At 47.3% G+C, this 12034-nt stretch overlaps 1 protein-coding gene across 3 annotated transcripts in view; it reads left to right on the top strand.

The window, feature by feature from the left end:
* HUNK (hormonally up-regulated Neu-associated kinase) overlaps window positions 1–9947 on the top strand; it is a 41135-nt gene extending 31188 nt beyond the window's left edge. For 2 of the 3 annotated variants that reach the window (XM_021550103.3, XM_085566729.1), the window contains exons 7-10: window positions 834–1002; window positions 1504–1587; window positions 5953–6133; window positions 8340–9947. In XM_021550103.3, coding sequence (XP_021405778.3) covers window positions 834–1002; window positions 1504–1587; window positions 5953–6133; window positions 8340–8983 — 1078 coding nt within the window. In that variant the 3' untranslated portion in view covers window positions 8984–9947. The remainder of the gene's footprint in view (window positions 1–833; window positions 1003–1503; window positions 1588–5952; window positions 6134–8339) is intronic. The other variant, XM_021550104.3, reaches the window with a different exon arrangement.
* The last annotated feature ends 2087 nt before the right edge of the window (window positions 9948–12034 follow it).

Raw genomic sequence — 12034 nt, 5'->3', positions numbered from 1 at the left:
TTAGGCTTGGTATTAGGAGTGAGGAATATCCTCTAGAAACAACTGGAACCCAGCATTTCTCTGGAGGTGGCTGGGAGCTGATGGGTACCTCTGGGAAGATGGCCAGCCCATTTAGAAGTCTAAATAGGAGCAGAGTTCTTTGGAATAATCTGGTTTTAACTCAGACTGAGCCAATGCTTTGGCATTTCCACAAGACCTCTGTTCTGCTTTTCTCGCCTTGGCTGAGGTTGTTCCAGACTTTATAGAAGAGAGAGACATAAACATAGCTGGTACTTGTGACAGCAGGGAAACAGCAGTGTTACCATTCTGAGCTGCAGGAATAATCCTGTGCATCCCCTTCCTCCAGCAGGAAATTCCCTGGCTAATTAGTGCATGGACACTGTGGAGCAGGCCAGGGGGTGAAGCTCAGAGCAGTGATACTTGATTATGAGGAAGGGTCTTTTCAGAGAGCCAGTTCTGGGCTGGATTTTTGTTTCTTTTCCTTCAAAACCAGCTCATCTTCATGAGTTCAGTGCTCAGGTGTAGGGGAAAAAATGGCCTGAGCATCACTGTGCCATTTCCCATCAGGGATGGACACAGTGGACAGAATTCTGTTCATTCCCTTTCCTGCAGCTCCTGTGCTCCCAGGATACCTGTCCTTTCCCTGCCTGGCTTTCCTGCTTTTCTGTCAGCACAGAAAGTCTCAAATTCTCAGTAACCAGGGTTCCAGCACCTGCCTGCTCCTGGGAGAAGGGAACTAATCACCCCAATTGCTGAGCCCTTGGGGCCTCTTCTTAGTGTTCTGCCACTGAGAGGACAGCCCAGAAATCCTGCTCTGCCTCTCCCCTATGCAGGATTCACCTGGAGGACCTCAGCCAGAGTGTGCTGCTGCACATGACTCAGAAGCTGGGCTACAAGAACAGCGATGTCATCAACACCGTGCTCTCCAACAGGGCCAGCCACACGCTGGCCATCTACTTCCTGCTCAACAAGAAGCTGGAGCGCTACCTGGCCAGCCTCAGGGTAAGCCAACTGCCTCCTGCCACTGCTGGGGGAGGAGGGGACAAAAAGGCTACCAGTGGCCTGGTTGCTGGCATTTGATCTCACAGGACTACAGAATATCCCCAGGACCATCCACTGTGGAGTGTTGTGCCTCTGTGTTGGGTTAATTCTGCTGCTTGGAATGCCAGTAACACAGTTTATTGAGTCAGGACATCAAGAAGAAGCAAACTCATCTAGCTTTGAAGTGAAAACTCAGCTGAAAGTTTTACCTGATGTAATTCCCCTGGCCCCTGAGCAGAGATCAGGCCTTCCAATTGGACAACAGCTTCTTGGTTTTTGTCTTCCCTCAGTCCTTTTCACATTAGTGATGATGCCACCAATGATATTTAAAATGCAATGGATCAAATCCATCATCTCTTTAAGCTGATGCTCCTCCACTGAATGTCAAGAGTGCAGTAATTAAACCCTAGTTTTCTCTAATTACCTTACATATTTTACTTTCCTGTGCTTTTCTCTCCACAGAAGGCTGAAGGCCAGGACAGTGTTTGCCACAAGAACCAGCTATACCAGATAGAAAAATACAAGGCCAATACAGACTCCTATGAGGTAAAGCTCAGCAAAGCTTGTTGCAGTACTTTGAAAGCAGATTGGATTTGAGCATCCTTGGTGGTTGTGATTAAAGTGATGGGTTTGTGGACCTGTGGAGAAAAGAAATGCCTGTGGTCTTGCCTGTACAGGACAAATAACTCCCTTTATTTCTTTTCAAAGAAACAAATAGTAACCTCCAAGAGAGGAAATAGAAAGGTGACTTTCAGGGTTTTTAAAGAAATTAAATCTTTTTCAATCTCTCTTTAGCAAAATGAGCAAACACAGAGGGCTCCGTAGTTTCATTCTGGGGTGAAAGCTGCTGGTGTTACCAAAAGATGAAAACTCAGTGTTCTTGAGGCTCTGAGCCCTGGGACCTTTGTGCTGCAGGACAGAGAGCTGAGTGACAGCCAGGGTGACCCTCCCAGTGTCCTGGGCCAACCCTGCCTTGGCTCTCAGGAGCAGGGAAGCTGTATTAGCACAGCATTCTTCAAAGTCCATTTTCTCTGCTCCTTAGCAGAAGGGATGCTGGATCAGTCTGCTGCATGATGAAGGAATTCCCCTGGGCAGACAAAAGATTTAAACTTTTGCTCTGTTGGTCTCCAGTTTTCTTGCCTGCAAGCAGAGAAGGTATTTTGTATTAAATCCTGGCTGGATTTTTCTTCCCTGGCTGATTCTTTGCCAAGCACTAAAATTACAAGAGTAATGTGAGCTGTGCAAGTCTTCCCTGCCAACACAAAGAGCAGCATTCTTGGGGAGGCTGGCTGTTCCAAAAGCTGCTCCTCAGCACTGGATTGATTATCTAATTGCAGGGGCAGATCTGTGGCATGGCTGTTTTTGTTTATTATAAAGGCTGCTTGCAAGATAAGCTGAACTGCAAGCCAGATGGAAATATCAGGGCATAAATAATATTTTCTTGAATAAATCAAAACCTTCTTGCTTGGAATGGACCAACAGTGGATAGACTCGATGAATATGACATTTCACAGAGCTCTCACAACTTCCTCAAGCTGTTGCAGGGAGACATTCCCTGGAAACAGGGGAAGGTACTGAGAGTTGAAGGCTTCAGATCCTGCATGGAGCATCCTGGTTCTGTCTGGCCCAGCTGCTGGTGTCACTTCCCTGGGCAGTAACAGAGGCACTGTGCTCTGGGATTTCAGCATTCTCCTGGGATCAGGTCACAGCTTCTGAGCAAAGACCACCTGGAAAGTTCACTTCCCTGAGGAAAACTGGGAGCTGACAGCCATGCCAGGGTGTGACCCCAGTTTGGTTTGTAGGCTTGCCTAGGGATGGAAGCTCTCTCCAAAGCCTCTCCTGGACTCAGAATTAGTCCCAGGGTAGCTATATAGGGAATGAGGGGGTGTCTTGTCTTTCTTGAAATACTTACTAGGATGCACTCACTGTGCAGCTACTGCAATCATAATAATAATAACAGCCTGTTCTCCTGCTGCATGGGCACAGAGTGTGGAAGTGCAGGCCAGGCTGGGCTATGGGAGGGTGTCCCTGCCCATGGCAGGGGGTGGGGACAGGCTCTGAAGTCCCTTTCAACCCATTCTCTGGTTCTACAATGTTTTCTGTCACTTCAGCTGTAGTCACACGAGGAATTGGGAGCCACTGGTCCCTAGGGAGCAGAGCTCAGGTTGCCATGGGAATAGGAGAGAGAGGGATGGTCAGCTCGGGCTGCAGCAGATGTGGAATTTCTCCCACCTCTCTCCAGCCATGAGAAATAAGGATTTGGCTTCAGGAGGAGCTGCCAGCAGCTGGGGCAGGCAGGGGCAGTGTCCTGCCCCTCTTCTCCAGCAGGTCCCCTGCTGCAGGCTGGGCAGGGGCCCAGGCTGTTCCCAGGCTGTGCAGGGAGAGGGAGGCAGGCAGGAGGCTGTGCTCTCCATCTCTTTACTTGTGGAAGGGGTCTCAGGATGAATGGCTGTCCCTCCAGGGGAGCTCGTGGGCTCAGACGTGGAATTTGCAATTTTTAACAACCTGTGTCCTTGTCCTGTCATGATGTCAAACATGGCCAAGGAAAATACCCTTTATCTGCCTTTCAAATCCATTGCTGGGACTAAGAGTAAGTTTGAGAGTCAAGGTCAGGACAGGAAATAGCAGAGGATGATGTAATTCCCAACCTATTCAAGTATAACATACCGGTACAGCTCCTGCATTATGGGACACGGCTGTACACTCTGCAGTGCAGGGGGAACTTTTATAACTCCCCTGAAGGAAATCTTCCTTCTCTTTTCAACTGTAAGTGCATGACACCTTGAGAGTTCAGGACTTTGGTCCTGAGCCTCTCACAACCGTGGTCATTAAGGAGCAACATTAGCACTTTTAGAAATACTCCTGAGACCATTTGCAATGCTCATCCAGCGTGAAGTAATTAATTGGCAGCACCGGATAAGTGAATTTCCTTTGCCATGGGTGCTTTAATTGTGTGGTGCTGTGGCTGAGAGAATGTGCCAGCAGGTTGAGGGCAAAGGCAGGAGCACTTTGGCAGGTGAGAAGCTGCAGCTTGGCTAAAAATACTGCAACCCTGGAACATCCTGCAGGCAGACATAGGCTGCAGCAGCTGGCACACAGATTCCTCCTCACCTATCCAAAAGAGCTGATAGCTCCTCGCAGTCTGGATAGGCTCCTGAGGGCTTAATATAGTCACTATTTAGTGTCATCCTCACAAGCACCTGCATGAAAAGATCCCTGGGAGAGGCTAGTTTCTGCTGATGGCTCAGCAGCAGAGTTTCAGAGCTGTGGGAGGAAAAGCAGTGTGGTGGGCTCAGAATCAGCTGCACACCTTCCCCTGACTGCTGTGGCAGGGTGATACTCCCACAGAACTATCAGCAGTGCTCTTGCTGCTGGTGGATTTGCTGTTGTTGCCAGTCCAGCCTCACCAGGAGGGACTGTGTCGGTGCACACTGTGGCTCCAAACACGGCATGGACATGCAGAGGTGTACAGCTCCTTGAGGAGCTCCTTTGTGGCTGTGGAAGGGTCAGCCAGCTGCAGCTAGCCAGAGGGAGAGGAATTGGAGGGGTTAAGGGATGGATGGGGGCAAAAACCATGTGCACAAAGAGGTGAGTTGAAGCCAGTGAGGAGTTTAGAGGAGATCTCAAGTTCTTCTTCTCCCAAGTCACCCACCTAACCATGTCGGTATTAAAAGTAAAAACTTTGGTTTATGAGTCACTGAAGGTCCTCTTTCCAACTCTACAACTCCTGAAAGGTTGATGAGCCCAGCAGTGCCCAGACAGTGTCTATGCAGGGAGCCAGGCTCCATCTCAGCTGGGAATGTTCATAATGAGTCCAGATTTTTGCCTCTTCATGTCTGTCTTGCTTCCAGAGCTGATTAGTGAGCCAGGAGAATCAAAGTTGTCTTCTGCATCTCTCTCACATGTTTTTATGCACTTTACTTTGGGGGTTTTCATAGACTCCACGTCAATGAGCTTGCAAAAGAAAATCAAGAGTGGCAGTGCATAATTACCAGACAAAACACAGGCATATAAATGGGGAAGGAACTTCACTTTTTAAAAAGGCTTGTATTTGCAGTGACTTTTTAATCAGATGAGCAAAACATGTTGCTTTAATGAGAACTATGACCACAAAAACAACCTCAATCCAACAAACCCTTTTTTGTTTAAATGTGAAATAAGGGTTTGGGCTCCCCTAGAAATCAGTGGCAGGTAAAGGGTGTTAAGCAGTTTGCTGAATCCAGTGACTGAAAGAAGATAAAGTGAATTTTCACTGTAAAACAATGCTTTGAAAACTGGCTTCCTCTTCAGAGTCCTGTTCCCAGGGTCTGTTTTTCCTCTGTCATCACTGGAGATCAAACCTATCTTCTTGCTGCAATCCCATCTTCAGCTGCCTTCCCCATCACAGACAGGAGTTAGGACTCAGGGAAGGGATGGCTCAATAATTTTCTCCCCTTCCATGTCTTGTGCAGTTGTAGAGATGCTGTAAAAGCAAGGGCTGTGTTCCTCCAGATCTTGTCTGGATAGAAGATAAATGACTCAGAGGCTTCAAACTTCTTTAAAACTGTGCAGCTCACCTTTTTAAATCTCAGAGGGAGTGGAGTAAAGAGAAATCAAAGGCTTTTTTTGGTGCTTAAGTAGGGTATTTCAGGTATGGAGGAGCATAAACCTTCATCTGCTTTCTCCAAGAGAAAAGCTTTCCTTTTCCTTTAATTTCCCAAAACCAGCTTTCACACTGCCTGAATGTCAGAGCAGATGTGAGCCATGAAATCATGGCAAACCGATCAGAGGAAAATGAGACATGGAGGACTTAGTTACTCTGAGATAAGTTCCTTGTAAATACATGGTGCTTAATCCACCTTGTAGGTCTGGGGGTCACTGAAACTTCTCTTGAGTAAACCAAATTGTTCTTGTTTGTTTTACAACCTAAAGGACAAAAAACTCAAAGAGCAAGAAAAGAAAGGGGAGATCCTTCACCGTCAGCTCCCAAAGAAAAGTGAGAAAAGTCCAGTTTCATATAGACAGCCTTCTTCCTGTCTTATCTCACAGATCCAGAACACCAAGGCTCTGCTGAAGGACTGGAAAGTCACCAAGGTCGAGGTTCCAGAGAAAGGTCAGTGGGAGAACAGCCATGGTGGGTCTGTGTATGCATGAGGGGTGTGGTGGTTTTGAGCCTGTCCAGTGTGGCGTGGTGTTTTTGAGCCTGTCCTGTCCTGTGTGGTGTGTGTTTGTGAGTAAAAACTCCAGGTTTTCATTCCCTGTCGCTCTGGGAGTGGTGTGGGGAAGAAACCTGCATAATGTCAGCACACGTGGAGTGAAAGGCCCTGAGGAATCCATGGTGGTGCTCAGCAGTCAGGAGCCCTCCCTTTCTGTGTTTGACAGAATTCCTGCAGTGCTTTAAAAAGGCAGTTTCTTTCCCTGTTTACACGTCCTCACACGAAATCATCCACGCTCACGCTGTTGTTTTGAAAGTATCACCACCCACCCCGGATCACTGAGAAACCAGAGCTGTTAGCCTAGCTTCTTCCTACCAGCCACTGTGTTTTCCTGAGAGGGGGTTAGGGAGAATCCCTGACCTCCCTGAGGAGTCCCTGGGAGGAGTTGATGGTGGAGGAATGGGAAAAGGGCAGCCTCAAGGAAAGGCAGGTGGGGCTGCCAATCTCAGCAAATGCCCATCAGTGAAAGGAGGGGGGAAATCACGAGCAGGGAAAGGAAAAGATGTGAAGCCAGAGGAGAGCAGAGCATTAATCACAAAGGGCAGCTTGAGACGGTTGGGTGAAAACAGCTGGCAGAGAAAGGAGTGCAGGAAAAGGGGAGTCAGCAGGGAAAATGAGGTGTGAATAGTGCACACCTGGATGGGAGACACTGAGGAGCAGGAAGGTGAGGTAGCCTCTGTTAGATAGGGAACTAAATGAGGGGAGATACAGTGATGGAAAACATTTACTGTTGTGTCAGGGGGTTATTCAGAGTGGTGGCTTGTGATGCTTTCATGCTCATTGTCATGACTTGATAATGTATCATTTGTTGTGCTCAAAGTGAGAAAAAATTGTCTTAGTAGTGTTAGTCTGGCAGCATGGGAGCCTCTGCTGCAGGGTGGCAGGAATCCAGAGAGCTGGTCAGGAATGGGACATAGTTCCTTTAAAAAAATGTAAAAAAAAATTTTAAATGGCCATTTTGCTCAGATTTTCTGTCCCTTTTGGGAGGAAGGCACAGGGGGGAAGAAAATCTAGTTCATTTTTTCCCTCATTATGTTTCTCTCTGCTTTTTTGTTCTGAAAATCATGTAGATCTCAGCTAAAGCATTTCTCTGCTTATGGAGACTGTGTTTTGACACATCTCAAATAATTTTGGCCACTTTTAGAAAGAAACCGGTTGGAATTAACTTCTTTCTACTTTCCCCAGACAAGTGTGAGATTTCATCCCATTCCTCCGTTCAGGTCTCAATCCCTGACAAAACCATCCCTCCACAAGAAATACACGTGAGATTTGTGGCTGGGACTTGAGTGCTGGCAGAGCAAAATCATTTTAGATCCTTTTTAGATTATTTGAGACCCAGGGAACTGATGGAATAGCTACCAGTTAATTCAATTAGGGGGCCTGGCAGTCAGGTTCCTTGGACAGCTTTCTATCGAGACAGCAAAACGTGCTTGCTTGAGATTAGCTTGGCATGAGGCAGTGCCAGCATTCTGTAGGAGCTGAGCAGATCTTCTCCATGAGCTGTTTTGTTTGACTGGGCCAAGTCCTGCAAAGATTTTGTTCCATTTATTTTCGGCCCTTGCTGGAGGAAGGTTCTCGCTGAAGTTGAGGCAGCAAATCTGTTCCAACTGTAGCAGCCTGAATCTGGCCAGTGCTGCTGCTACTCCGTATTTACATGTGTGAAACCAGGAACAGATTTTGTTCCAAAATGCAAGGAGAGCCTTCAGGGATTAACTCACTGTGCTCCCCTGTGTCTCTAGGTGTGTCGGGGAATACAGGCCTAGCAAGAGCCACACAAAGTGGTGCTGAGAAAGGAGAAATGTCAGATTTCTCAGTGTGTGTGTGGTGTTGTGGATATAATTAATACAAACAGCTGGAGACAACTGTGCTTTTGCTTTTGAAGTCCCTGTCTCAGTTTCAGAACTTTTCCTGCCTGTGAGGAAGAGGACAGATAAATTACCTGGGGGTAATTAGTATTGAGGAGTTAGTATTGAGGGTGAGGGAATTGGGTCCCAGACCACGTGTTGCAGCTGGTGCCTCACCAGGTTCCTGTGTCTGAGGTGCTGTGGGCAGTGCTGATAACTGAAGTGTGCTCTTCTGCTTCCTTCTCCCATTGCTTTGCAGACTCCAGTGGCGGCGTGAGCCCTTTCCACGAGTCCCTGGCACCCAAGACGGGCTGTGTCACCTCCAGCTCCCTGGAATACCTGGAGGTCCAGCAGCCTCCTCCCAGGACCCCCCGGCTCCTCAAGAGGCAGGAGTCTCCCCAGCCGGAGCTGTCCCGGATCGGGGGCCGGGCCAAGGACTCCCCTCTCATCCTGAATATCGTGCACTCCTTCGAGTCAGTTGACAGAGAGGACCAAATAGACCAGGTTTCCCCCTCTCACCAGTACAGAATTTTGGGCTCGCCAATGAATTTCCCTTACAAAAGCTCAAGTGAAAGGACACTGTCCCCGCTCTTTCCCCCCAGGAGTTCATCCCCCATCCACCCCACCCAGGTCTCTTTCACCTATGAAGAGAAAGCGTATCCAGCAAAGGAAGAGGCAGTGTCCCCTACCCAGCTGGTCCCCAGCAACCCCCTGGGCAGCCCAAACTGTGTGAAAAGCAGGGGCAGGTTCCCCATGATGGGGATCGGACAGATGCTGAGGAAGAGGAACCAGACCATGCAGTCGGTGAGCGAAAAGCCCCTGGAAGCCAGGATGCCTCAGCTGCAGCAGATGAGCCCCACACAGATTTCCTTCAACACAGAGGCTGTCAGCGGCCAGTGTTAGCCTGACATCTGGGATTTGCAGTGCTCTTCTCTGGGATCTAACCTTTTTCTCCTTTAAGCAAGAAGGGAAAGCCACAGGCACGTTGCTGTCACTATGTGATACCCGGTGCTGGCGCAGCATGGGAAATCGGAGGTTTGCTTGCAAGGAAGGCACTGTCCTACATATTAAAGTTGAAAGAAAAGGGCTCTGCTTGTGCTGTTAAGAAATATTTGTATTTGGCATCTGACTGTACAGTAAAACACCCTGCAAGAGCTGCGTGGATCTGTATTTTCACTGCTCTCACCTGGTGCCGCAGCGGGGTTGGGTGGAAGAGCCATGAGCACTGAGGGTTTGGTTCCTCCAGGGAATCAGTGCCGGGCCAGGATCTGTGCTGAGACTGTCCCTGCTCCAGCTGCCTGTGCCACACAGCCCGTGGTGCTGCTGCAGGCATTGTGCCTGGGGCAGGTGAGGGGGAAAACGCCAGCACTCTGTCCAGAGAGAGCTTGCTGACAAGCCCTCCTGAGAAGATGAAGGTGGTAGAAGTTTGAGTAAAGACATGAGTGGTCTAGTTCTGAAAAAGTGGGAATATTGGAATTCAAAGCAGATTTTACTGTTAATTACATAAAGTAGGTAATAACACAATCATTTTTTTTCATGAAGAAAACTGTGGTTTAATCATGTCACAAGAAACATGATTATTTAAAAACAAGTGTCATCATGTGGAAATTCACTGCATAAGCCTCTGTTATACCAAGGGAGCATTGGACACACCTGAAGGCTTCTGAGACTGCAGTGAATTAAAAAGACTAATAAAGGACACTGGAGCCTGTACCAAGTCTGTTTTATACTCCAAGATTGGTAATGTAGTGGTTAGCAAAAACTGGGTATTGTTATGAGCAGTGGAGATTGACTTTCTTAAAAGACGCCATGTTCTGTATACCAGTCTTGTTTTTCTAAGTAAAGGATACATCTGAGAGGTTGGCAACATTTTTTTGGTTCTGTTTCTGTCCTCAAAACATTTCCTATATATTAGAACCTTTAGCCGAAGACAAAGACTGCTCTTTTCTCTTGTCTGTACCTCCCCTGTGTATGTGTTTGTGTGTTAAGAGCATCTCAGCAGAGCTTGCTCCAGCCTGGTTCTGCTGCCACCATTGAATGTCATTTCAAAACCCAGGAAGCAGAGGTGGTGACTTCTTGTCCTTGGAAGATGGGATTTTGCCACTGGTAGGAATCCAAGCCCTGTTTTCATTTGTACTTTTATGAACAATTTCATTGGCCTGTTGGTGTCTGTGCAGATGCTGAGGGTTACCCATATTTGGGAAGTTTTCCTTCCAGTTCCACGAGCAGGATATTCAGAGCAGAGGGGCATAGCTGAGCCTTTGTATGGGCTTGACACCAGAATCTGCAGGGAAAAATGGACATTAATCCAAATACTGACAGATAACTGGGCTGCTGGCAAAACCAGCAGAGTGATGCCCAGAGCACCCATCTCATCCCTGCAGATGGGACCCTCCCCTCAGCACTGGGGTTTGACCCTGGAGAGTCCATGAGCATCTTGGACCTTTCAGTGGAGTGAGGGAGTTGTACTACCTGAAAAATAATACACATAGAAACCCCAATATGATGAGAAAATACAGCCCTGAAATAATTTTATCCATTTTTAGATCAAGAAGTGTTGCATTCTGTTTGTGGAGGGCATCTGTTCATCCCAAGGGGGCCATTTTAACTCCTTCATTTATAAATGTCAGAGCATTTTCATTCTCCTCATGCTAAGAACATGTTTATGTTGCCAAGCCAGTGGGCAGGGACCATTGACATCAGGGATCACTGAAATTAGGGCTCACTGAAATCCTCCCCTTTGTGTTCATCAGATTCACATACCCAAGCAGATGGCAGATGCCAACTTGAATTGCAAACTCAGGTTGATTTGGAACCCAATAAAAGGTTGGGGGAGGCAGGAAAGCGACATGTTTTGTTTTGGGTTGATTTTTTTTTCATTTGTGGAAACACGGGAAATATGTGTAAAAATCAGAATGAAAACAAATGTTAAGTATTTTATTATATTTATAGAGAATATATGAGTACTACACAGCTAAAACATAACCATGTATTCAGCATAGTCAGTAGCTATGTACAGTCCAACTGCAGTGAGCACAGAAGGGACCTACGTAATATCATAGTGGAAATTTGGTATCATTATTAAATATATGAACTTTTGGAACAAGATTGCTACAGACTGCTGATTTTGTTTGCCAGGTCACTGTAGCAAAGATAAGCCCAGGAGAAAAACTACAAAGCCAGGTTGGATGGGGCTTGGAGCAACCTGGTCTAGTGGAAGGTTGAGATAATGTTTTTGGTGTTTGCCTCAGTCTTGTAACTAAACCTGTCGTAAATGTGTTTGACAGCTGAAAATACACCTTACACTTCAGGCTGGGTGTTGGGAAAAGAGCAGTTCTGAGCTTTGGAATGGAAACACCTCTGTGTGGCCTTTCTGAGCTGCTGTGAAGCACTTACAGGAGGGTTTTGCAAACTGGCTGATCACTGGGCAGCAGTTCAGCATCCAGAGTGGTAAAAGTGTTTTTGTTCAGGCACTTCTGCCTGGAAAAACAGGTGTTTAATTTATTCAGTGAGAAAGAGCAGAAATCAGCAGCTGAAGGTGTTCCTTATTGTGCTTCTCCTGTAAATGTGCTGCTAAGTAGTAAAAGCCTTCACTGCTTGTAGCACCCCAAGCTCATATTGGCCATGCTTATCCAGAAGTGAGCAGAAAATCCAGGGACATTGTTGCTGTGTGCAGGAGTTGGGGTTTTGTCTGTCTCTTCCCCTGATTTTTCCATCCTCTGTGGCCACAAATGGTCCATTTCCTCCAGTGTATCCCCCCTCCACGTGGCTTCCTTGGCACTTCTCAGAACTCTTCAATATTTGATCTCAAAGAAGGCCTGTCATAGGATGCTTTCTGCTACTGAGCCACAGGCAATCAGAAGAACAAAGGGCTTCTGGATAGAGCCTAGAGTGGGTTTGGGGTTTGCAGGAGCATCTCTGCTGTCTCCCTGCTGATGCCAGCTGAGAAGAAAA

This window comes from Lonchura striata, chromosome 1 (genome assembly GCF_050655825.1).
Source record: "Lonchura striata isolate lonStrDom1 chromosome 1, ASM5065582v1, whole genome shotgun sequence".
Classification (NCBI taxonomy): Eukaryota; Metazoa; Chordata; class Aves; order Passeriformes; family Estrildidae; genus Lonchura; species Lonchura striata.
Note: the sequence above shows the minus strand (reverse complement) of the source record. Positions and strands in the feature narration are given on the sequence as shown.